This window comes from Oxyura jamaicensis, chromosome 19 (genome assembly GCF_011077185.1).
Source record: "Oxyura jamaicensis isolate SHBP4307 breed ruddy duck chromosome 19, BPBGC_Ojam_1.0, whole genome shotgun sequence".
NCBI lineage: Eukaryota > Metazoa > Chordata > Aves > Anseriformes > Anatidae > Oxyura > Oxyura jamaicensis.
Window position 1 is genome coordinate 1,156,842 of NC_048911.1, and position 26,839 is coordinate 1,183,680.

Sequence of the window (26,839 nt, forward strand, 5' to 3'; positions counted from 1 at the left end):
TGTAGGGGACTTGTGGCTCCACGCTGTGTGCGAATCCCTTTGTGCTGCATCCTAAAGCCTCTCCTGAGCAGGAGCAGGGTGCCTCATGTCTCAACCTGAAGCAGTCTGGGCATCAGGTCTGAATGAGCTGTCGTGAACCCATGACAGCTTTCCAGCCCTACCCACGTGCACTGGGATCTTGCAGCCTGTTTTTAAGCGGGGCTCAAAAGTTCTCAGTCCTGCTCTCTCTGCTGGAGCAGTACCCAGCACACCCAGTGCCCTCCTGCCACTCCCTGGGTAAGCAGCATCTCCTTCCCTCTCCACTCACCTATTCTCCAACAACAAACTGATCCCGGCCTCTCCACCACCCCAGTATGACAAACTGGCAGCGCAGGCAGCTAATCAGCCCTTCCCCGGTACCCGCTGTTCTTTAATGCAGTACAAAGTTGCAACTACCATGGTTCTAAATGCCAGGAAACCTCCCCGGATGTAACCTTTCCTCTAACAGCAGCAGCAGTTCATGTTTAATACTTTTCAAAATGCCCTGAAGCACTGTGCTGCCAGCTGGGGATGCTGCAGCAGGACCAGGCCCAAAGCGGCTCTCAGCCGGGTTGGATCTGCAAGGTGTGACTATTTTGTGTTTATGTCTAGCACCAAAAGAGTGTCTGTAAATATCTGCTCACAAGGGGTCAGGCCACTCCTGGCATCATTTTTCCTTGCATATCTACAGCACAGCCCAATGCTCATGCTAACATACACTATAAGGGGAATGAGCAGCATCAGGCTCTGCAGGGCACCCCAAATCCTCATCCCCCCATCACCTGGAGAGCACTGCAGCTTTCCCATTCCCACAGCCCCTTCTTCTCCTCCTGGCAGGCCCAGAGGCTGCAGACAGGGGCACGAGCCCAACCTGGGGTGCTCCCAGTGCCCTAACAGCAGTGGTTGGAGCCAGGAGGCAGGACTTTGGGCTTTGTGATCTAGACATAACATGCACAAAGACCAGAGGTAAGCAGAAGTAAGTCCTCCTGGAGCTTAGAGATCTTTATGGAGAAATGCAGGGAACCACCTAGAAATATCTACATGCAGGATCTGTCCCTTGGGCATGCTGAACCTTTCTCGTTGGCCATGGTTTCCAAAGATGCAACATGCTGGATCAAGGCAGGATTTTTATGAAAAATAACATGATGATGATCTGATGGTCTAGGAAAGTCTAAACATTTCTGTATGGAAATCAATATAACCACCAAAGGTATTCAGAAAGAGTGTTCTTCAATTACTTGCACAAACATGGTGCCGCTGGGAGGGAAACTCTTTTGTGAGCAACCAGCCTCTGATCCCTCACCTCTGAACATGGCTTCTACGTGCCGATGGCCTCACCTTTTGCAGTGCTGGGAGAACCTGAGTGTGCCTGCACATGGCATGGACCTGCCCAAGCCAGGGGACAACCCTCAAGTACTAGTGATACCATCATTATTCATCATCTGCCAACCTATTTTATAGACTCCATCTGCAGAGCAGCGTCATGACATAAACTTATGCTGTGTAAACACTCAATGGGGAGATGAACTCTGCAATACAGCCTTAACATTGAGAAACCAACATGACAAAGCTGAAGTGAACCCTAAGCATACTGTTTGAGTATACTCAAATTATGCAGGTGTTGCAGCATCTCCATCAAAGCTGAGGGAGCTCTGCTGACTTCCATGGCTAACGATGTGACCCAGGGTATTTAAGGCTCTCCTTTACCCAGGGGACCAAATGCTCTATAGTTCAAGATTTTGACCCAGTGAAGCAAAAACACAGAGAAGAGCGCAATGCCCGTACCTCCAGCGGCAAGTTCCATGCGATGTAGACATGGGACTTGTAGTCATCCATCCACACCTCGGCCACTCGCAGGGCATTGCGCTTGGTGTAGAAACCGATGTTGTTGTTGTAGGGCTTCTTCTTGCGCTCAATGTGAGCCACCCTGGAGCAGGGCAGGACCTCCATGCTGCCGCCGCAGAGCCACACCTGCAACACAACCAAACACCACTTCCATCAGCACAGGGCTCTCCGCAAAGGGCCCATTAATGAAAAAGAAAGGAGATTTTGTGGTTTCTACAGCATCCTGATGAGTGCAGAACATCGCATCATTAGCTGCAGGTGGAAACCCATGGCCAGGTTTGGCCTTGGCTCAATAGCGAGCCAGAGGGAGAAGTGAACCTGTACCCAGACAGAGCAAAGCACGCGTTGATATTGGTGGGATCAGGACTACATCCAACACGTGGTACTAATGCGTTGTAGGACTGGGTGCCGACTTTACAGAGATGTTTCTACTAAATAAAAAGGATTAGTGACTCGAACAGTTCAAACAATTGCAACATCTCCTTCTGCGGAATGGATGATTCAGTGAAACATATGGCAGGGACAGATTTCTCCCACTTGAAAACATTTGTTCATTATTTTTCTTTCACATGCTGTTTAAAATTCCCTTAAATCACAGTTTACAAGTTAATAAAATATTTTGAGATCTTTTTCTCACACACAAAGGGAATTTGCAGAAAGACTCACCATACCTGCATTCTTTGCTCCCTGTTTGTCTTCACCAAGAAGTTATTTATCAGAAAATAAAGACCCGTAGCCAAGACAGCAGGCACTGGACAATCATTATAAATACATGTGCCAGGCACGCCTAAAAATCCCAGTTTTGCCTATTTTGCAGTCTGCTCTGCATTATCCTTTTGCACAGTTGTTGTAACACCCAGCGTTTCTGGGATCTCATCCATGCTCACCACCTTTTATCCCATCTGTATTCCCTTAATTTTTATCAACCCTGCTCTATACGTTCTCCCAGTACCACAAGGAGCCTCCAGGCCTTCCCTGCCTTACAATAAATAAATAAATAAATAAATAAATCACCTCATTTGCCTCATAGGGGTCAAAAAAAGGGCCCAGGGAGAGCAGTATCACACCGGCATTTAGCTTTTGGCCAATATCTAGCAATGGATAAGCCACCAAACATGTCATTTGCACCTTCCCGTCTTAATGACATCTAAATGACATATATATTAATTAAACCACATTAGAAAGGTTTAATTAGTTAACTACTGTATCAGCTGCTCTTTTAAATCTAAGACATGGCTGCTTTAGCACACCAAGTGCATGGCACGTGCACCTCCAGGCACTGGTGACACAGTAACAGGCAGCGCAGCAGGTAAATGTCTTTCCTTGTGATAATCTGGACGTTCATGCTACTATCGCTTGGATTACTGCAGAACACAGGGGCCCACATCATAAATTCAGGGCCCCTTTTTATTACCTGGTGCACTGACATGTAACAGAAAACCTCCAGTCTTACCCCAGTTCTGCTGTTTGACCATTCTGAAGACTTTACACACAATTCTGGAGCGCCTCTGGAGCGAATTCATATATATATATATTAAAGGAATATCCCCAAGGCAATATTTTGCTAGAAACCATCCAAGTTTCTTGCCTGGTCAATTCTTTAGTTTCTCAGTGGCTGGGTGAAACAGGAGCATCAAGTGGTGGTTACAAAGCTGCTGCCTCCATCCGTAATGCTGCATAAAGCTGCCAGTCCTGGGAGATACCCAGCACAACCCAGTTTTGTAGTCTGGGGAATTTGTAAGATTCTATCACGATTTAAGAGCAAAATAATTATTCTAAAAACTTTAAAACTGTCATGTAGTTATAATGCCATTTTCTAGCAAGCTTGCTTCTGGTAGTGAGGGCGCAGTATTGCCTTTTTGTGTTTTATTTAAATAATTCACATAGTTTTATGCTAGACAGCTTTCCCAGATTTCTGGAATGTCTGTACAAACGATCTTGAAACGCACGTATTGCAATAAACTGAGAGAAAGTTGGGCTTTGTGAAAACAGCATTGATTATATACGTTTCCACAAGCCAGTTCCAGAGAGATCAATAAAAAATTAATTCAAAAAAGGCACTTATGCGAGGAAAGACCATACTTCTATTATCTCCTAAATAAATCCTATATTGTCATTATAAAGAAAAATATCTAACTGCTTCTACAAGGCTTTTATAACCTTTCTGCTGGCAACAACAGGAGCAAAGAGAACATGGGAACGTTCCTTGGGGAGTGGCCGAGTCACCCTGGCATCGATGCAACTCTGAGCAGAGGAGCGAGCTGTGGATCAGGAAGATGTCACTTGCTTCCAGGTGGCCTGGCAGTTTTGTTCCTGTGGACATGCAGAACCACACATGAACAGGTCTGTAGGGACGGCAGCACAGGAGACATCCCCTGTGGGCACAGAGCAAGAGGTGCCCTGGCCCTACAAGCTCAGTGTGAGGCTTTATCCTTGCAAAAACCACAGCCGTGGAGCAATAAAAGGCACCAAGAAATGCCCCAGACCTTGATCTCTGGGCTCCGACGCGAGAGAACTGCGAGACACTGTGACCAAAAGGTCCCAGGGGGCTCTGCACCCCACCGGCAGGGCTGGAGGCCATGGCCTCACATCCCGGACACTGATGGCCACGTGCCATAGGCAAGGGCCAGGCGCTCTCCTCTGGCATACAGACCCTCAGGGCAGGTTTATTTGTGTTGTTGTCTGTCCTGTTCAGAGCAAGTAAACCTGCAATCCCTTAGGATACTCTGTTTGCTGCAACTAACAGCTATAACTGGGCCATCAGTCCAGCATGGGTGTATTTTTGATAATTTCTTGAGAATTGTCTGTTTCTTAGAAGATGGGTAATCAAGAGAAGTAAAATATTGAGACCTATGAGAAAAATAAGTTATTGTAAAATTAATTCATGTTTAGCCTCTTTAATGCGGCAGAATCTTTTATATTGCTTGCTACAAAGGAACAAATTGCAATCAAATCAATTCAGAAATATGCATAGATAGCATGTAAAGGCATGCTTAAAGACTCAAGATGGAGTACGTAACATAGCAGGTTAAATATGATGAGCAAGTCACAAGTTTCCCCTTGTTTTCTGACATTCAAATTTCAACACAACTATTAGCTTGCCATTCATCCACCCGTAAAGAGACGCGGGATTAAAAATAGAAGCATTCCCCTCCAGTAAATGACAGTGACTCAGTAACTTCTCCATCAGTCTACACACAGGAGTAATCAAATGTACAGAGACGCTTGCTTTTATAAATAACCAGTTAACACTAAATTCTAGTAAAGAAGTCCCAGAGAAACAAACAGAAAACAAATCCATCACCCAGAGATCTTCGATGTGTTTTACACAAGGCTGCTGGGTAAAACACTTGCAATTACTCCCCAGGCAAAGTGTCACTGTTGTAAGAATTCAGCGTGGAAAACCGGCAATTCTCAAGCTGTGAAATTTCCGACTGCGGCTTGAAATGGCACCAGCCATCAGCTTTCTAGAAACATTTGCACATGTGAGAGGCAGCCCCTGGGTTAGCATGAGGTTGCATCACCTTGCTCTTGCTGGGGCAGCCCAGCTTTGCTTTCTAGTCACCCTCTGGGAGACCGAAGGTGTCACTGCTGTGTGAAAGCATTCACCAAACAGCCGGCATCACACTGACCTGCACCACGGGTAGTCACAACAGGGAGCAGATTTGGCACATAGCAGTGCAGCAGTAGGGCTTCTAGGAGGGTCCAGGAACTTCTGTGCAGGTGCACCTGCACGTTGGCAGAGCTAACTTAATGGCTGGACTTGATGATCTTAGATGTCCTTTCCAACCTTCTATGCTTCTATGATTCTAAGCTAGTGCGAGCATGCAGCACACAGCCGCATCAACAGCATCCCGTTCCTCCAGCTCCCAGGCAAGGCACCAGCATCTCCTCTGCCATCAGCCTGCAGGCCTCCACTGGCAAAATCAGAGCTGTTTTCATGTTGCAGAACACTTCATGTGCCTTCATCTCTAATGATGGCCAGGCCACCAGTAGTAACCACAGTGGCTGGAGGCATCCCAGGGCACTGAGACCAGGTCTGCAACACGGGACTGCGAGCAAGCCGAGGGAGGAGCACCACATGTCCTCCACTGTTACTGCACTCCTGGTACGGGAGAGAGAACGGGATACTGCCCACAAAACACAGCAAACACAGCATACAGATGGTCCTTTGTGTGTGTAATAGAGACAGCAAGAAAATCCCAATTTCACTTGACCAGCTTGTTCCAGCAACCACAGAAACAATTTCCCAAGTAGGAAGCAGTTAAGAACAATTACTGTCCATGATCCCCTTTGCCCTCAGTAATACACTGCAGCTATCAATTTGCTTTGCTCTTGCCTGCCACAGGCAGCAATTACTCTTGAGGGGCGTTATTTAAACGAAAGGACCTATGACTATCTGCCTACCATCAACGGAGCCAGACAGGTGGAAAAAGGTGCCACAGAGGAGCTTCACTGCCCAGGAGGGTACCTAGAGCCCTGCTCAGGGTATCGTCCATCCGCCCCAGCAGGGCTAAGAATGTGTGTCCCACCTTGGGGTTCACAGTGCTGGTGCAATTAGAAAACCTTGCTCTCCTTCTCAGCCTGCTACAACCAGTACTTGCTATGCCACGGTGCCCACCGGCAGGGAAGAAGAAAATAAAATCGTTAAGAAGAACATTTTCCATCATAAAATACTGACAAAGGGGCAACTTCCCCAGGGATGTGAAAACAAGTCGTATGTTGCACTTCTCCTATGGCCACAAGCAGTACCAAGGAATTCAGACTCACCACTTATTTATTTATTTATTTTTGCACTGAAAGCTGACCGCAGAAAAAGAGAAGGACTTCTGCAACATCAGGGGCAAAATTAGGATCCTGCCCCTTCCAGCCTATGGAGCATCAGGACCACGTCCTGCCCCAGGGCAGCACCTCCTCCTCTCAAACATCAGCATCCCATATGAAAAAACATCTCACTGCCTGGGTGGCTTCTTATATAATGCTATGCGTCCTCCTCACCCCTGGGATATCATTAATAATAATCATAATAAAAAGTAGAAGGGACGGCAGCTATCTTGGGTCCCAAGCGCGGTGTTCAAGCTGGAGCTCGGCATGATTTCCACAATGAGCACTGACACCTCCCATTACAGGATCCTGACTTTTGTTGCTTATAACTTTGCCAAATCTTAACTATTCAGACTAAACTGTATCCTAGAACAGCTCGAGCCTGCCTGCAGTTAATGCAAAGAGACATCATGTCTAATGGTGCCAGGATAAGTCTGCCAGGTAAACTTTTAATCTCTGAATGTATTGTGACAGAAGGAAAGAGGGGGAAAAATGCTCCTAACTTTCATTACACAAACTCCAGGCTTTTCCAGCTGATAAGTTCATTTCTAAGGTGATTAGCAAAACCATACCTTAATTAGCAATAGATTTCTCATTTAACAGCTTTGCCTTATCTTCGCCCCCCTCCTTTCTTTTAAAAGCAACTTCCTAAGTTAAGGGAAAAACACAATTACCCAGGGCAGCTAAAATAATATGGAACATATCAGAACAAAGACCTAAATAATAAAATTGAGAAACATACAAAAAAAAAAAAAAAAAAGACAAAGAAATAATAATTTCTCCACAAGCTCCTTTATATGGTTCTGAGATAGGGTATCTCTCCAAATTACTCCTTTTGTCAGAAGAAACAGCATGCTCCCAGATACATTTCTAGCAGTGTATCTGAAGCAGTTCTGCCCTCTCCACTCCCATTAGGGCAGCGCTCTGCCCCACATCCCTGGGGGAGCACCCGCCCTGCAGAGGGGCACCAGGGGGGACATCCCTAAAGCCAAGCTTCTGCTCCCACGTCCCGCTGCTCAAGTTGTCAGAGCAGAAGTGGGGGCAGGAATGAGATCAAGAAGGGTCTTCCCCAAAACCTTTGTGATCCTTTGTACCCAAAGCATGGCTGCTGCTGTTCCCCGGACGGAAGCAGGTACAACCACACTCCACAGCTGAAGTCCCTCCGCAGAGAAGGATCATGCAGCACCTGCCTGGTACCCAACACCCTCAGCACAGAGCAAAGGTGCTGTGCTGGCCTTACCTTCTCTAGAAAAAACTTACCGGTTTGGGTAAATACACAGCTTCACAGCACTATGGGCGACAATCTGAAGTTGCAAGACTCATAAACAGCAAGCTGGGTTATGTTTTATTTTATAGATACAAATGTAAGTGTATGTATGTGCTGTATGGCATACCATCACTGAAGTGCTGCCTCAAGCCACTGTGAATGTTGCTACCTGACTGCAGCGATCACAGCAAGAACTGTAGAAGAAACGTTACGTTAAATTGCATGAAAGTGAGTTAAGAAACCACACAGAGCGGGGAAAACAAGCAAAAGAAAAGAAAAACCAGCTCTTTTGGGGGACATTTTACTTCCATTGGAGCAGAATTTAGTATTCATAATCTCTGCAGGTGGACACAAGCATTCCTTGAAGAGGGTTGTCTTTTACTTTGCATACCTGGATTTTCACAGATCACATCGCAGGAGGACTGGTGGAGTGAGAATTTCTATAAAAGCAGTGAACCTTTGTGGCCACTGTGCTATAGCCATCCAGCAGGGATGCAGGGTTGTAGCTATAGCCAAGACCAACAACCAGACCATCTGCCATCCAGTACACTGCCTTCAGAAAAAGGCAGCTCTATGTGGGCAGGGGCAATGTCTGAACTCGTGGACCTAACAGGGATCCTCCTTGCAATGGAAATCTTGACACAAGCTCATCCTGACCAACCAATAAATTATCTCTGAAACCTCCAGGAAGAGGTAAAAGAGACTCTGCATCCTACAGCTGAAACGGGGAAAGGAATTTTGTTGATAAACTTGTAGACGTGTTTTCTCTCCATGAGGCCATGGAAACCCTTTCCAACAGGATCACTTCTTTCAAATATGATTTTCCCTCCTGAGTGGCCCACGTCCTAGCCTGGTCACCTCAGACAACATCCAGTCAAGCAGAGAATGGCAGTTAGATGAAAGGGTAATACTACATTTAAAATAATCAATTATTTTTCTTTTGGGGGGAGGGGGATATTACTTGTTTCACATTTTATCTTCTTGGATGATGTGATTTAGACAGATTTTTGTTTATGCTGTGTCAGACCAACCCCAGGACTGCCCAGATTATCCAGTGTCCAAATGTCTTAGCTTTTCTGCTGAGACTATTGAAGTCATTCCTGCTATATTGGCCATTTAAAAATGCCAAATAGAAGTGGAACCCAGGTGCAAAATTCACTCCACAAATCCTAACCTACAGCAATACTGGGTAATAGCGATGGTTTTCATCCTCTTAACTCTGCAAGAAACATAAACAGTTTAACATTTGACATATTGGAGACGTTAGAATACAGCAAGCATCAAGTCAATGCAAAGCAGTGATTTCTCTGTGCTGCCACAGTTCAAGGAGAATGAGACATCCAAACCGTAATTGTGTTTGCTCAAACTTGAGGCTTTTCCAATGAAAAATTTACGCTGTGCTCCTCCAACAATTCCAACACAACCTGTTCTAAATAGTGCATCGTTCCTGGCTACAATAGGTATTGATTTGGCTTTATCGCCTGATAAGGTGCGTAAGAATGGGTTTGGGGGCTGGCTATATTTAAAACACTCCAATCACAAAGCACAGCTCTGGGAGGATTAGCTTTAAGGGCAAGTGTCCGCATCCCCCTGGCTTGGAAAAAGTGAAAATGCAACATTTCACTTCTAAGTGCAACAGGGACAGACATTTTAATTACTTTAAAGTTAAGCTACAGCCATCAGAGTTACCATAGCTTTGTCATTTTAACCTTTCCTAAAGTTGTATTTTTTTAAAGAGGAATGGAGCGTTTTTAAATCCACATCTCACAAGTGCTCATTGAAACCGCAGAGATATTCTCCTACCTGAACTTCCTGCCTTGGCTGGAGCCAAAATTTGTATCACCAGCTCCCAAATGGCTGAGACCTGCACTCCTACAGCACAGAGCTCCAGCTACGTGTTGAAGTGGTTCACAGCTATTGTGGTATAAATATGGGCCTCTCATAATACGTTTAGTATGAAAATTCCTCAGTACGCTGATGTTATCTGATCAGTCTTGGCAGCACGACAAGGACTTGATTATGTTGTAATAGTATAATGCAAAGATTATTACATACCCATAAAAGACAAGTGCCTAAAACTAGCATCAACAATACCTGTAAGCCCTGCTGGAAGGCAAAGAACACTCCAGGCTTTACACACTTGTAAGACAGAAATTACCTGCAGGATTTGACCCCAATCTACTTGGAGGCTGCTCATTTTTTGTTTTTATTGCCAGTAACATACCAAAAGCTTCTTGATCACATTCTCCTATTACCATTTCTACCATTTCTGTCAAAGCTGTAAAAATGAAATAGCGTAAATAGTTCAACAGAATTTTGATCTATTTTTCATGCACAAAAAGCCTTTAGAGAAAATTACCCATAGACTGTGCTCTAGACTAACATGACTCCACGTGGGGAGCGGCAGGAGGGGGGGGAAAGTGTCATGTAGCATTTTAACCATAAGAGGCAGTTCTGAAACAGAATTATTTATGCACAGAGAGGCAGAGCATGCTAGAGCAGCTCCTGAGCTGACAGCTCACCGACTTCTCCTAGCCTTCCAGTTGTCTTAACTCCAACACATCACGACTGCGGCTTTTGTGATCAGTAATTATAGATATCCTCTCATCAGATGGGGGATGAAGGCGCTGGGAGGAAGCCGAGCTCCTACATAGATGCTCGTAGATGGATATGATTTAATGCAACTCAGCCTACCCTCGCTGCAGAAAATTGCTCAAGTAACCTATCAAAAAGAACAGCTAATGAATTCAAAACCAGAACATGCAAATACAGAGGGAGGAAATGTATGCAATGTCTGTGTGTGTCTGTTATTTGGTGCAGATGCCCACGAGCACATACAGACACACACAGGCTTGAGGGACTTTGTGCCCTGTCAGTGCTCTAAGCCAGACTGACAGTGCTTCCTAAGCTCTCAGATGTTTTCGCTATGGTCTTTCTCATTCATTAGGCTTGGACAGAACACCAAATGCGAGTGTTAAAACAAACTATCAGGTTTCCCTAAGGCTCCTTACCTCAGTTTTTGATCTTGCTCCTGTAAAGAGGGATTTCAAAGGCTCCTGTCCTCCCCAGCGCACGGAGCCTGCTGCCACCCAGCCACCACCGAGGCAGAGGCACCTCTAAGCAGGAGGGATGCATCGGGACCAGAGGGATTCACATTCCTTTGGAAAATGCTCCATTCCAAACTGTATTGCTGGGTTTTAGTTGACCATGTGTTAGACAGGAGGAAATGTTCACAACTGATGCCCAGAAGAGGCAGAGGGAGCGATGCAAAGCTGCCACACACACCTGACCATCACTTTATCCATTACCTACGGGCAGCTCATGTGGGGCAAGTGGAATTTGGAAGCTAGTTGTCACCTGGCCCTTGTTTTAGAGGGGAAAAACTATCTGCCCAGCATGAAACTACTGCATGCTACTTACTGCCCAGCACACTCCCCCTTGCAGCACAATGTCTCCTGCAAGCATACTTAATGTGTGCAAGTTTAAAATGGGAAAAGAAGGTTCAAACCAGATGGTTAGAGACTGGGGCCATTCGGTCATATTTCTGCCATTCACTCTGCCATCTGCTTATTTTCTATGGCAGTGTTCAAATCCCCTCTTCAATGGAGTCGTCTTGTGCCTTGGAATAATGAATACTTTGCAAGTCAAAGCAAGTGTGAAAGTTTAAAGCCTGAGCAATTGCCATGGCTCTGAAGCTATCATCAGCAAAACTGCTGAAAACTGACTGTCACAGACAGCCTTCAGCCTCCCCTAAAAATCTCTTTTAAAATTCTGGAACACGTGCAGGTGAAGCATTGCGCAAAGGCTCTTTAGGATGAAAAACCTACTAACAGCTGCTCAGCTGAACAATGGTAGGCGCCTTCATCTGCTGAACACTACTCCTTCAAGTCTGGCCAACTCCTGAAACATTTCCCTTCAGGGCAGAAAAGCCGCAGAGCCAGAGCTGTGATTTTACATTTGGAAGCCCTGTCTTTGGGGGCAGCATTCGGGGGATAGCTGCAGCACAGCTGCTTGATCTATCTGTGACCTACTCCAAGACCATCCAATTTCTTTGATGCCTGTCCATCTGGACTCTCCCTTTCATCTTCTAAAGTTTCCAGAGCAAGCGGCCGGGGCTCAGACTCACAATCCTTAGATGTTGGTTTAATCAAGACCATAGCATTCCCTAGTTGTGGACATACGCTGGGTGCATGGTCGCTCGCTCTCTAACTTCAGAGTGCTTGAACTTTCTCACAGCAGCCAGGAACTCAGCCTTTCATCTACCACACAAAAGCAGTGGCCAAAAAGACTGAGGCTGTGCAGTGAGTGGGGATGGATTTGGACAGGATGGAAATAAAAATGCATCTAATGCAGATTGGGGTTTTTCTCCTATTACACCCAGCACCACCTCAGAACAGAGCTGCACTCCTATTTTTATTAAGACCAACATTAATTAACACTGCCCCTGTACAGCCTAACCCTGATCAAAGCCTTGTTTGAATATGGAGTCCCACTTTCCCTGAGATCAGCAGCACAACTCCCAGTGTCTTTCCCAAAGCCAAGATTTCAGCTCTTTCTCTCTTACCACCAACAGTCAGAGCTTTTCACCAAATTCAGAAAGGATTTCCATGGCGTTGACGAGGATTGCTGTGGACACATCTTTGTGCCTGGGTGTTAGGTACTCCAGTCACAGAGGGCCCGTGCCAGAGGCATGACAGAGGCAAAAGCATCTTGATCGTTTCCACTCAGGAGCTACCCAGCACCCAGCTGGATCCTCTTTACCAAAAGCAGTTTTTCCCTACCTCCAATGAACTTACGCATCTGGATTACTAGTCATAATTAAAGATCCACAGGGTACCTGACGGAAATCCTCCAGATCTGCTGGCAAACCTGCTTGCAGAGCCCTCCCTAAACCTAATGCAGCCCAACCCAGCAAAGGCAGCGCAAACTTGCACTGTGGAGTGTGGCCCGACCCAATAGCATGGTCACAGCTTCGTTAGGAGATCTGAGATGGCATTAATGCCCCAAAGAGCATCAGTAATCCACTCCCAGCACGGCCACAAACACCTCAGCCATCCCCCACAGAACATCAGTCGTGCTTATGTGCCCATGTTGCAGCAGGACGGTGTCCTTTGTGGCTGCCCAGGAAGCACCTAATGGTTCACCTTAAGTCCTTCTGTAACACACCACGAATTGTTCCTTTGATCTATGGGACCAAATTGCCACAGTAGAGATCACAATGGTTTTGAAAGACCACCTTGGCTGCTTGCAGAACCCGTCACCTCGTTCAGCCAGCACCCTTCCTGAGCAGCATGTCTCAGCGCCGCCCCGCTCCCACAATCCCAGCCACGAAGCCTCTGCCATGCCTCCCTGCTTACCTGGGGTGTGCTCACAGTGTGGACACCACACAGCATGACCACTAATGTTTTTTCACGCAGCAAAAGGCAGCTGGCCGTTGTGATTGTTACACTGCACCTCTTCAGGGCAATCTGGTGGCAGCGAGACCCCCGTGAGTTGTTGGCTCTGCACTGTCCCTGTGTGACTTCAGCACCACGTGGCTGCCATGCGGCAGGAGAGAGGTCACAAGCTGCTCCACCAGGACGTCCCTCCTGTCCTGCTTCCCAGAAGGGACAGACGGGGGGGGGCTCTGTGCTGGCACAGTGCCTGGCCACCGCCCTGGGCCCTGGCTGAAGGTTAAGCTACACACACACAAACCAGGCTCTCTGCTGCGAATCCATCTAGCACGAGGCTGCACCTGATGGGTGCGTGCAAGAGCTTTATGAAAAAGATAAGACACAGACACACAACCACGTTGGTGCTGAGATTTTTGACAGTGTTTATGAAAAAAAAAAAAAAAAAAAAAAAAAAAAGAAATATCCCAAATTCCTTATTCCCCCCTGCAGATGTACAATGTTGTCCTGAAAGCATCTCAGGAAGTGGAGGGGTAAATAGGAGAGCTGGAGCCTCTCCATGCCTATGGCACCAGCTGATCGGGTACATGGCTGTGAGCCCCCAAGGGCTGCTGTCTTCTCTCTTACGTGCATCCTACAGTGAGCTCCAGGTCTGTAACTATTTTGCTTTCCAGCTATCCGTACTCCTATGCACACACCCTCCTTATGCTTATCCCAGTGAAGATGCACGATGGGAGCATCCAGCACCAGGACAAGAGGTTGTGGAGCCTCCGTCCTTTAACCTCAACTGGGCACATTCATGAAGAAGCTGATCCCACCTAGAAGCTCTGCCAGCTTTGAGCTAGAAGTGGACTACAGCCCTCCAGCAGTCTCTTCCAGCCTCAATTATTCTACACTTCCTGCAGAGAGGTGTTTAAGACAGAGATCCCAGTGAGAACATCATTAGGCTAAGGTAGAAAAGTTGTGAAATATCATCTTGGCTCTTCCACTGAGCATCTTGACAAGTTGCTTCTGTGCAATCTGTCTTTTGTTCTCCTCTTTTACAAATGGTGTAATTTAACTGAGATACAGTCTCATGAGGAGAGAGGCTGTCACAACCCTTGTAGATGGCTCCTAGTGCCACAGTGGGACCTCAGCTGGGTCCCTTCAATATACTGAAATACAAGGAATGCTTTGTACAGTTGGACTCTTCTGACTTTTTGAAATATAAATATCTATACTATGGGTGTTTCTCAAATGTTTTTAATCTCTGAGCCCTGTGAGATCTTCCAGCTGAGAAGAGCCCTTAGACTACCATATAGCATATAAGAACTTCTGTTTCCTACCCCGTTCACAGATGTTGTAAAGTAATTCCCAGACAACCAGTGTCCACAGGTACCAGACTAAAAACCTGGTCTGAGATGTCTTCTAGGTCTCCTGGACCATAAAGGAAATGGGAACATTCACCGTGTGATTCCACTAGACTAGATGACTAAACACAGGTCTGTAAGAGCAACAGGTTGGTGGACAATGAAGACATGGTTAGGAGTCTTTTAAAGGTCAGTCTCTACTTCAATTGATCAAAGATGTCCAGTAAAGTTTGTGGTGGTTTTACCGTGCTAGGCAGCTGAACACCGCAACCGCTCTCTCACTCCCCCTCCTCAGATGATGAGGGGAAGAAGTAAAGGAAAGAACAACTCACGGGTTGAGATAAGGATAATTTAATTAAAGAGAATATATATATATATATATATTATTAAGGAAATGTTATTATTAATTAAACAATTCAACTAAAGGGAAAAAAGGGAAAGGGGAAGAGGGAGGGAGAAAGGGAATAACAAAACAAAACAAGTAAAGGCTGTGTGGAAGTGCAGAGGAAAGAAATTATTCTCTACTTCCCACAAATGAGCGATGCTTGACCACGTCCTTGAAGCAGGGCCTCAACGCACGTAGCCGGTGTTCGGGAGGAGGACAGATGTTTTCGCAACGAGAGCCCACCCCTCCCCTCTTCTTCCTTTTTCCACCTTTTATTGCTGAGTGTGACATCATATGGTATGGAATATCCCTTTGGTTGGTTTAGGTCAGCTGCCCTGCTGATGTTTCTTTCTCACTTTTTGCCCACCCCCTAGGAGGGTCAGAGAGAGTCCTGATGCTGTGCCAGCACTGCTCAGCAGCAGACACAACACTGGTGTGATCCCACTGCTGTTCTAGCTACAAGTGCAGAGCGCAGCGCTGTATGGGCTGCTGCGGGGAAAGTTAACATCCCAGCCAGACCCAGTACAAGTTATAACAGAGAAGCTGAATCAGGAAAAGAAAGTTAGGCTACAGAAGCATATTGCCAAGTTTCAAAGGATAAACCTTAAGGAATTCAGATGTGCAATAAAAGCACTGTTATTCTGAGCAGCTGATGCTCTCAAGTGAATCTCTGTGCTGGAAAATGGTGAGAACAGTCATTTCCCACTCCTCTACAGCTTAGCCGCAGGAACTTCAGCTGACGTCTTTGGGCCAAAGTAAATGAAAACACTTCTGAATGGGTGCTAGACTTGGTTCGCTGATGTATTTACAAAGTTCAGGGACTAATAGTATTTATTTTTCACATTTTGCATGACATACAAAATGGTGTCATAAAAACATACACTAGCACCTTCCTGTGTTTAATCTGGTAGGATCCTGTTTATTCATTTGATAATAGCATGTTTACCACAGTTCTGTGCTTTCCCTTGTTATCTATAAAAGTCTATTGCTAAATACTTAACAGATTTTAAGAATCTCTATTCTAACTCCCCAAATGCCTAATCGTTGTTTAAGAGCATCTAATATCCATCAGCTTCTATTTTTATATTAGATTCCCTTTTAAAATCACTAATTAATTTACTCTTCCTCAAAAAAATAAAAATAAAAAAGGCCTCCGTAGAATAATGATGCCCTCAATTCCTGCAAAAAAACTGCAAGCCTAGTTAGTGGCACTACGTTTCATTCAGCACAGTCCAATTTCGAGATTGCATTTTAATAACAGGAGCACGGTCCTTATCCATTCTTCCCTGACTTCTCTTGTCCTTGATTTGCCAATTAGAAATAACTGCAGTAGAAGTGATACAATCCCACAATGCTGGTTTCAGACAGACTGTCACCTGAATAGCTATTAGAGAGCAATAAAAAGCTCATAAGGATTCTTTTTGCAATGAAGCATGTTGATGAAAACAATGAATGTTTTCATTTATTTATATGTATACATACTTATGAACACACACTCAAATATTTTGTTCTAACATGAAGAAACCAATTACCTTTCTCTGTAACTGAGAGCCTCAAAAAGCACCAGGAAGTATGAAAATGGTGATTATATTCTTAACAGGCATTTCCATGGAGAATATTCCTACTTCTTTCAGCTGCAGACTGGGACAACAAAGAAAATAAACACTCAATGTAGAAAATGGTCTTTAAGTCAAAACTGCTGTTTCTCAACTTTTCCACAACGGGGCTGCACTTCAGGCTGCCCCGTGCAGTGGCACCCACCTCTCACCACAAGAAAATCCCTTGTGGCCCACACTGCTCCGGCTGTAAATGTCTCAAAAGCATTGTGACTGCTCAGCACCAAGAAGTCACGCAGTCTGACTGCACATTTTCTCCCTTCTCCATTTTGGCTGGCTCCAAGCATCCTTATCAACTGGCCTGTGACCACTGGCTCCCATGCCCCAGAAGTGCAGAGCTCTCCAGTACTTGAAAATCATATCCTCGTGCAGTGCAGTCTCCAGGGACACGTGCCTTATCTACACCATGTAGACTGCAATGAGCTGGATTTGTACCCTAGGTCTGGCCTCTCCAATGCCAAACACATGCCAGTCCATAGGTAAGAATAAAGAACAGGGCAAGCACATGGTGGTCTGGCTCATTGTCCTTCCCAGCTTCAGGAAACCAGTGGCATAAGGACTTTGTGAGCAAGAGATGGAGTCCTTTTATTCAAATAACCCCCTGTGGATTTTTTTTTTTACATTTCACATTTTCTTCCAGGAGCAAGCATAGAAAGAACAGATCGCTCTTTCTAAGTTCTAACCGGCAAAGAGCCAGGCCAGGGCTCTTGTATGTCATGACCACGATACACCTTGCACATCATGATTTGTAGCTGCATTTCTCAGCTCTTCCCAACTAATTTGCTTCAGGCCACTGTTAGAAGATGGCATTTAATCTGATGGTGCTGTGTGGGATTCAAGATGACCACTGCACGTAGGGCCATCTTTCTTGGCCTCATGAGACCACCTGTGCTCAGCTTGAGGTGGCACCAACAAAAGATAGGAAGAGGTCTGTTAAAAATAAATAAATAAATAAATTATCCCTTGATTGGCATAGTGCATGCTGTCTCATGGAGAAGGGCTGTTCTCCCTGAAAAGATTTCCCTTTTTTTTTCTTTGGCCTCTAAGAGAAGCAGCAATGGCCTCACTTCGGGGGCTTCGTTCCTTCTCTCCGCCTTTGCCACACGAGGCCAGAGCAGGTCTTCTGCAATTGCTGAGCAGCAAAGAGTATTTTTTTCTTTTATTACACATCTGTGCTGTGGACTCTGTGCCTGGTGGGAAAGTGATTTCCTCCAGCCCTTCTTCCAACAGCTCCAAGGCTGGGGAGGGCTAAATGGAGGAGGCAGGGAAGGAAGCCAGGCTGCTAAAGAGGAGCAATTCACTCCCCCAGCCCCCAGTTAGAGACAGACTGCAGAGTCTGGGAAGAGCCTGAATTTTTTCATGTAAGCAGCTCTCTTAAAAGAGGAGAGAAAATCCTACCCAGGGTTGGCAGACGCAGACAGGTTTCTCTCAGTGCTACAACAGGTCCTCCATATCAGCTGTCTCCAGAGAGTGGCTGAGAAGACGTGGGCAGAGTGCTTCGATGAGAAGGGGGTGAAGAGTGAGAACTTCCAGAACAAGTCAGGACATATGGGAGAAAATGGATGGAGCAGGAACCCAAGTGGTGTCGATGCAGGAGGGATGGTACAGCATATGGTCCTGTTGTGCTCTCCATGCTCTGCATCTACAGTGAAGCAATTCAGCAGAGGAGGACTTCCAGTACTTGGCTGCCAGACCACCAAGCCACAGGAGTTTGGTGGAAACAACACCCCCAGAGGCAACAAGCACTTCTTTTTGGACCAGGACTTACATCTGAAGTACTCATGACAGCTCCTGGCATGGGGACACAGACAGGCTTCCACAATCAGAACTTAACAGCATGTTATTAATCACCAGATCTTGTGGGGACAAAATATTTCCGTTACCAGATACTACACCGTTGAAAACCAGCAAGTTTTAAGTTCTTCATGATGTTGTCCACCCATGTGTCCAAGTTCCCAGCACAGATCTGCTTGCATATACCTCTAGTACAGGGCAGGACATCACAGCTGTTGCAATGGTGCTGCTCCACGGAGGACACATTCTTGTTCCCTCTCAGATAGCCTAAATCCTAAATCTACTGCATGTCACCTGTTAGAATGCCCTGGCACACCAGGGATGGAAGGGCAACGCGACCTGTTGCACATGGCCTTCTGGTGGCTCGTGGATCTCCCTGCAGTGTGGTCAAGGACAAGAGCAAGTCCTAGAAGTCTGCCCACCACCCAGGTGGGATGCTCCTCTGTTAGCGCTCTCACCAATCTATTCAAAATACTATATCTGGAAAAACGCTGTGCTGTGGGAAATGCAATCCCTGTCACTTCGTGGGAGTGCAGGAAGATGAAAGACATCACCCATTCGCACTAAACAATTAACGAGGCCAGACTGTTCTCAGCTATTTTGGTCTGAGAGACTGAAAAAGATGGGTGCTCCTGATGTAACTGTCACTGAGATAATTTATTCTGCCACATTTTCCTTCACGTCTATGAAGTATTTCCCAAGCCGTTTATCTACATGAACTATCACATACTTATAAACAGGGAAGCGTATGGTAGTTACCCAGCCATATTCCAAATTCTGCTTCGTCTAAAGAAGATTCAACTCGCTTTGGAGCCCCCTTCAAGCTTTACTCCTGCCTCATCCAAGCACTCAATCACTTACACATCTTGAGCTGGCTTTCATCAAACTGAGATTAAAAGGACTCTCTCCACAGACAAAATCATAAAATTGAAAATGTCTCATTTCAGCTTTTGCCTCCGAATACGAAGCTTCCCATTCAAGGGTGCACCAGCACTAATAACTTTTCTGCTGAAACAGCTACTTCTGTTTTATTCTTTTTAAACGTGTTACAGAGGCTACAAAGCCCAGACCCATAGCACAGGACATGTTTTTTAGGAATAGACCTATGGCATCCATACACTATGTTTCACTCTAGGAGGCTCCATGAATATACCAAGAATACAAATGACATGAATGTGAGTGCCCAGCTCTTTTCTCGTATTTTTAGTTTACAGACATTTGTTGTGAATTCAGCATATAGAGGTCTGGCTATGTCTCAAACCAGAGATGAGTCAAAAGGATCTAAACATCTTTCTTTAAAAATCTGGAATATGTTGATTTCAATGAAATTCTGCCAAAAAGGAAACTGAGCATTTCCAGATAATGAATCCAGCCCAACTGGATGGGGCTGTCCATCCCCCCAAGAACAGACAGCCTATGTATTTTTTTGTTTTGCACTGAGTTCAAAAGTTCAAATAAATTATACAAAATGTAAAAGGTGTGACTGGAGCAAAATTTCAGATTTACCAAAACAAAACATTCTCATCAACTAGAGCTGTTTTAAACTTCAATTTTGGAAACTTTTCAGTACTTTTTGAAACACATTTCAAAACCCAAACAAAATAATGAGTTTTGGAAACGAGAGTGTAAAAAGTGAAAAATGTTGAAGAAAACAAAGAGCAGTGCTGTGTCTTCAGGTCACGACGACACTATGACTCATTTCTTTTTGTTCCATTTGTTTAGATTTCAACACCAATTGTTATTAGTTGCCTGATTCATCAGCATTCCTGTGGTCTGTATGTGTTTAAAATGACAAATATAGTGATTCCTTGTAAACACACAAAGCTGTAAGAGATGGAAACAAAGAACAAAATCAGATGATCTCACCTTGATTCCTGCCAATTGCTATTACCAAATTTTTCTTTGACACCTGCTGGAAATGCCCGTTTCTGCAGCATCAGATGCTGAGCAGAGGTTGCCTTCAATGCATCCCTCCCCGCTAGCAAGGTTATGTAGAAAGGCCATTCTGAGGCCATTTGAGGGATGGCAAGTCATACCAGCATGTTAAGCTTTCTTTTTTTTTTTCTCTTTTTTTTTTTTAAATATTGCTTTAAAAAAAAAAAACTAAAAAACACAACACGACTGTAAGTAGCCGGGCAGCCTTCAAGTTTCTGCAAACCTTAAAGCAATGAAAAAGCAACCAAATCCCCTCTAAAACAAAGCCTGGCTCAGCTTCAAATTATACTTGTAAAGTGCGAGCCAAACCCCTAAAAGAAAATGGAAGTGTTTCCATCCGCTTCCATAGGCTTTAAATCAGCCTTAAGTGTGGTCCCCCATGCCGTACTCGGCAGCAGTACACCTGGGAGATGCCAATGCCATCAGCACATGCCAGGGCTGAGATTTCAATCAGAATGCAATAGTAAAACTTTATTTTAATTAGAAAGATGCATTCAGGTGCAAAAGGATCTGCTCCTCTGAGGCACGTGGAGAGCTCTGGGTCTGAGAAGTGCCTCTGAGCTCTGCTTCATTAGTTTAACTATGAGCTGCTCATTGATCTTTCCTGTAAATGAGCAAGCTCTAGCACACCGTTAAGCAGAGTTATGCACATCGTGCTGGAGGCAGAGAAAAAGCCCGCCTGGCTGCCCACAGCCTTCTTACTGCCATGGGAAGGCCGGATCGGAAAAGGCTGGGGTTCTCCTGCCTCCTTGGCATTTCTATGCACTGTTAGCTTTCTGTCTGAGCACAGAGATCAAGACTCTTCCGCCATCACTGAGTAGTTCTACATATTTTTGAATAAGCAGTAGCCTGCTGAAAGCGCTGCCACGGAGCTGCTGCACCTCTGTTTTCATTACTCAGCTGACCCAGCGCAGAGCCTACAAGACTGCCTGAGCCTTCAGCGGTGCTGGGGAAAGAAAAGATCAGGCTTGTTGTCAGCCCCGCGCCAGAGAAAGCACATTACCGGTACACACACAATGATAACGTGTGTACCAATGTACCGATGATAACAGGGCTTTGTATATGCTCACAAAGCATATAATAACTTACGTTGTTCTCATTTGCTGCATTCTGTCTGTTATGGTTTGGGTGCTTTTAAATGTCTTTAGAGCTATTTAGAATTACTCATCCTTCTGCGGCATGAAATGAGAATCTGAACTCAAACTGCTGGTACAGAGCTCGTCGCTGACTGTTTTCATCTTTGTATAATTACTTTTGAGATAGATTCCTTCACCGGGGGAGATGACTCAGCTTTCCCAGGGACCAATGCGCTGCTTTCTGTTTCTCCGACACCCCCTTGTTATAAAAAAGCCTTGCAGAAGGTGTTTGGGGCAAGCCTTTTGCCCCAAAGTTTAGGTGTTTTTTTTTTTTTTTTTTAAAAAAAAAGCATTGCTGAAAACCTCAGCCTTGCCTGGAGCTGGGTGCCAGCCACGCATCCAAGCCCAGCAGGGATGGGGCAGACACAGACGTCCCCAGCAGAAATCCTGTCAGGAATCCCAAGGCAGGCTCACCAGATAGCAGGAACTCTGTTTCCACAAAAAGCACTGCAGTTCAGAAATTTCCTTTCATTCTTATGAGTCGCAGATAAGGGCATCAGAGCAGAACAGAAACACTGACCCTGCTCTTTCAGGGCTTCTTGAGTCTGACCAGTCATTTCACTGCTTTACTGGGAGCACTGGGGGAATACACACTTAGTGTTTAATGATGGATGCTCCCCACCAAACCTGTGCAGCAAAGCCTGTGATTAACCCCTCAGTCAGTGATGGTGGTGGCAAGCCAGTCTAAAAAAAAAAAAAAAAAATGCTTTTTATTTCTCTTAAGCTCCATACATGTAGGGGAGAGAGACGGGATTTAATTTCATCTGCATTAAGATCATATATTACTGGGTCACACAAGTGCCAAGCAAAACGTAGCTGAAGCCTTGATATTGCCAAAGACATCTAGTGACAATGGCAAAGGGACTTGATTTTAGTCCCAGATCTGTAAAATCTCTTAAAATGAACTAATAGCAGCTGTTAAGCAAATGTATGGTTTAAAGGTAGCAATTAATTTACAAGTTGTCAGGGGTCGCACCCCCACACTATCTGCAGATCAACAATTATACGGCATTTAAATCCTTCCAAAAGGCAGTAACAATTACTTAGGACAATGATATTGTAGTTGCTGTTTTTCTCAAAAGCACTTTGCTTTGAACAAAACCTATTGTTGTGTTTCATTTTCACACTGGTAGTGTTTCTCTTTTTACATTTTCCAAATGAAAACCAAATCCCAAAGTTTTCACACACCAAAAAAGGAAAAGAAAGCTGAAAACTGTTCTTTTTCTGCCATTCCCTCCCCGTTCCAGAAAGGATGTATTTAAAATCTTTTGACAAATCAAATACTTTCATAACCATTTCATAGGGTTCTGTTGTGCTTTTTTTTTGGCATTTATAAGAATAACACTGTTCGTCTGCCCAAGCTGGAAGAGGAGGATGAGATGGAGATTTGGCAGTGGCTGGGAGGGGGTGGCCGCAGCCAAGAGCGCCGCAGCGCACACCCACCCCTTGGCTCAAGCTAGCACAGGACTCACAGACTTCAGATGATTTCTGTCCATGAGCTGGGAAGCAAAGGCACATCCTGCTCAACCACGCCTGCAGCAAGGGCCATGACTGCTGCAAGGCCTTGAAACTTGTGCTGGATTTGAGTTAACTATGCAAAATGGCAGCGTGAACCCCGCAAGCACGGCTGTGCAGTCTGGAGCAGTCATCAAGCCAGCCAGCCTACCTGCATGTGGGGTCCCACCAAAGGTCCTCCCTGAAATTCAAGGCCAGCCTATGCTATTCCTCTACATTTGATTTTGCATGAGAATAAATAAAGCAGGAAAGCTTTTAGCAAGGAGCATCTCTTACATTCCCGGGTTTTAATAGCAAGATCTCCAACCCAAGCTCATCATCACATTCTTCCCAAGCACATGAAGATACAGGAACATCTCCACGAGGAGCGTTACCCACTGACATCAGGGTGTGATAAATCACCCTCAGAAGGCACTTGTTTCTGACAACAGCCCAGACACGGGGCCAGACGAGATGGATTTCATACAGCTCATCCACAGATGGGACTATTTAGGAAGAGCTTTGGTCAGGGTTGGCACTCCCATGCTCTTGGCTCTCTGGAGACAAGTGCATGTCTGCATGTGCCTCGTGGGAGCAGCACATTTTAGAGGCCTAAGGCGATGCCCATGGAAATCAATGAATAAATTCTGACTAACCACACCAGACATTGAATAAGGGGTAAAATATTTAGTCACCAGAACGAAGCTCAAGCTGTTGTTGGGTCCTTAATAAGCAGACCTAGGGACCCCATCCAGCCCACACGCCCTGCTGCTCCCCACAGCCACATCTCTTCCTCGCAAGTTGCTCCCACGAGCAGTGGAATTGTTGAGCACTAACGGATTTGTTGCACGAAGCTATGAGCCAGGCTCGTTTTTGTTTGCCATTAGCTGCTCACAAGAGGCACCTCGTCCCTGCTGGTCACCTGGGCTCCCTCTGCTGTATTGCCACCGGCACTGCTGGGGACTAGTTGCTCCCAGTGCCATGTGAGGTGCCCGCTTCCCCTCTCCAGAACTAGTTAGACTAATTGGGATTAAATGCCAAATTTCTACCCGACTCTGTTTCAGGGCAACAAATCCCACTCACTGTGTTGCTGTGCTTCTGGACTTCTCCTTGCTTTAAGAACGAGGAATTGAACTGCAAATGCTGTTCTGCCCCCTGCACGTGTTATTGCAGCTATAGCAACTACAGGAACAAACCCTAACACCACACAAGTGCAGTCACAGTGAGATTCACATTGCCATGCCCATTGCTGACCAAACAATTACAGGTTTCAGAGCTCACCCAGGTAACAAAAAAAAAAAAAAAAAAAAAAGTGAAAATCATCAGCAGGAAATGTGCAGACTAACACTGGAAGAAAACATCTTGGAAACCTGTAAAAGTGACACACTTAAGGACTGCAAGAACTGATAAGAACTGGGATAATCAATGGATAAAAAAAACAGGATAACAAAATCTTAAGGGACGAACTGTTAATCCTTGGTTCACATCACTAGGCCGTTTCCCATAAGCCCCACCCCACTGACATCCCTTTGCTGAGGTTTGCAGCTGAGGAGGGCAAACGCAGGGGCAGGCCAGGCACGTCCTGAGCCTTCGCTTTGTCGAGGCCGGATGAAGCAGAGGAGGAATCGAAAATCTGGAGCTGGGCAGATCGTGTCTGGCAGTCGCCACTTGGCCTCATGTGATTTCATTCCAACTCTTAAATCTACTGGCTTCAAACCATGGTATAAAGGCATATCCAAAATGAAAGGCACATTCCTGGAGGGTTCTTCCATTGCCATCTGCAATTCGTTATTTCCTCTTCATAAAAATAATTAAGTGCAAATGACTACACGAGGGGGAAGAAATTCCTGAGCTCCTTCCAGCAGGAATTTTTAGTAGCAGCCGAAAAGAAGACCTCGGTGCAGCATGTGTCAACATGTCCTTTCAGCGGGGTACATCCAAAGCAAAGGAAAAAGGAGAGCAAATGCTTCCTGCACCCTGCTGCAGAAACAGCCTGCGTGTGCACAACCACCCACAACACCGACTGCCAACACACGGCTACACTCAGGGCCAGCCAGAAAGCCTTCAGGTCTAATGCCACCTTTCAAAATTAATATATATGATGCAAGAGGCATCACGGGGCAAAACGGGTCCGTGAGAGGAGCAGCGTGACGCCAGCTCAGGGGACCTCTGCCCCACACTCGCAGCTTACTGACTGCAGCGCTCGGGGCTGGCGTGGCATCTCCAGCTTAATTTGATCCGGGGAACAAGGGGAAGAAGCTTGGCCCAAAGAAAGGAGCCGTTCGGTGGATATTTCGTGTGATTACTTTTAGAGATTTTTTTTTCCTTTCTGGTGTGAGTCATGAGACTGGAACAAGCAAGATTGAAAGATTAAACAAGTTATCGGCTCCCCATCACTGAAAACATAAAACCCCTTTTTCTCTCCAATGGCAATTAACAAGGAGCAAAAGCAGATAAAACTAGAGCCGGCTGCTTGCCATCTCCTCTTAATCTTCAGATAACTATTTTCTTAAACCTCCTCAGACTAGCTGTTCTGCATCTGCAGCGCAGCGGTCCCCGTAGATGAGGCTGTCTCAAGAAAGGAGGATAAGGACATAAAGGAAAATAGAAGATAAAGAGATGGGGGAAACGCTTGGCATGCTAAAAAGGGTGAAAACTTACACAGCTATTGCTCAGAACCAACACAGGAACAGAGATGAAAGGGAAAAGATTAACTTCTGTTGTTCGGTTTTATGAAGGCGCTGTACGCAGCTTGAGCTAATAGGGCTTCACGCTGAAAATCATACAGGACAGAATTATCAGCAGGTAAAGCAAATGGGGGGGAGTTGGAGATTAATTCCTGGTGCTACATAAATGCTCGTTTGCCACTGAACTGCCATGCTGTTCTGAAGTTCTCACTGTCCCAGCTCAGCCCAGCTGAGCAGAGCAGCACTGTCTGCCCGTCTGTCCCGAGGTACTCAGTGAACCCCGAAGTTGCTGCTGAGTGGGGACATGCCACAGACGGGGCCCAACCAAGGTGAGGGCAGTGCTGAATTCCCCATGCAATTCTATGTGTTTGCCCTCAGAATGCCCAGTGCTGGAAAAAACGCATCTGTCTGATGACAATATATAATCCAGAGGGATTTTTTATTATTATTATTTCTCCTTCTCACAGTATCACAGAGCTTCTGAGGCTGGCAGGGACTTCTGGTGACCATCCAGTCCAAGCCCAGGCAGCCTACAGCACGCTGCTCAGGACTGCGTCAAGCTTTGAGCATCTCCAAGGACAGAGATCCCACAACCTCCACGCTCCTACCACCTTTGTTCAACTCCCTGGGTGTTGGGACAGACCAAGTCAACCTGTCCTCCTAGACCCTTCCTCTATTTTTTTTTTCATTAAAAGTAACTCAGAATATGGTCCAGCCTTGTGAGATTTTTCTGAGCTGAGAAGTCTCAGCGAGCTCTACGAAAGCTACACACAGATCTCACACTGATAACATATTATAGATAAGACATCACAGAGGGCTGATTTTGGTTTTGTTTTTCTTGAGCATAAAAGTGCTAGAAGCAATTTTCTTCTCTTTTATCCAGACCTGAAGCATATTACTGAGCTCTCCAGATTCCATTAAAGCATCCAAGCCATGTTCCACACCACAGTTATTTAAAAAAAATCAGTATATATACAAAAAAAAGTACAAAAACCAAAGCCTGCTTTCAGTTTGAACTGTCATAATATTTCCCATGTGCCATACAGGTACACACTTATGCCTGCCAGTCATTCCAGATGTCTCCCCAGTGAGGAGAATT

General features: G+C 45.5%; 1 protein-coding gene across 2 annotated transcripts in view; it reads right to left on the bottom strand.

The window, feature by feature from the left end:
* Nucleotides 1-26,839, bottom strand: part of GALNT17 (polypeptide N-acetylgalactosaminyltransferase 17) — a 206,133-nt gene that overhangs the window by 14,069 nt on the left and 165,225 nt on the right. For both annotated transcript variants that reach the window (XM_035342923.1, XM_035342924.1), the window contains one exon: nt 1,804-1,989. In XM_035342923.1, the coding sequence (XP_035198814.1) occupies nt 1,804-1,989 (186 nt within the window). The remainder of the gene's footprint in view (nt 1-1,803; nt 1,990-26,839) is intronic.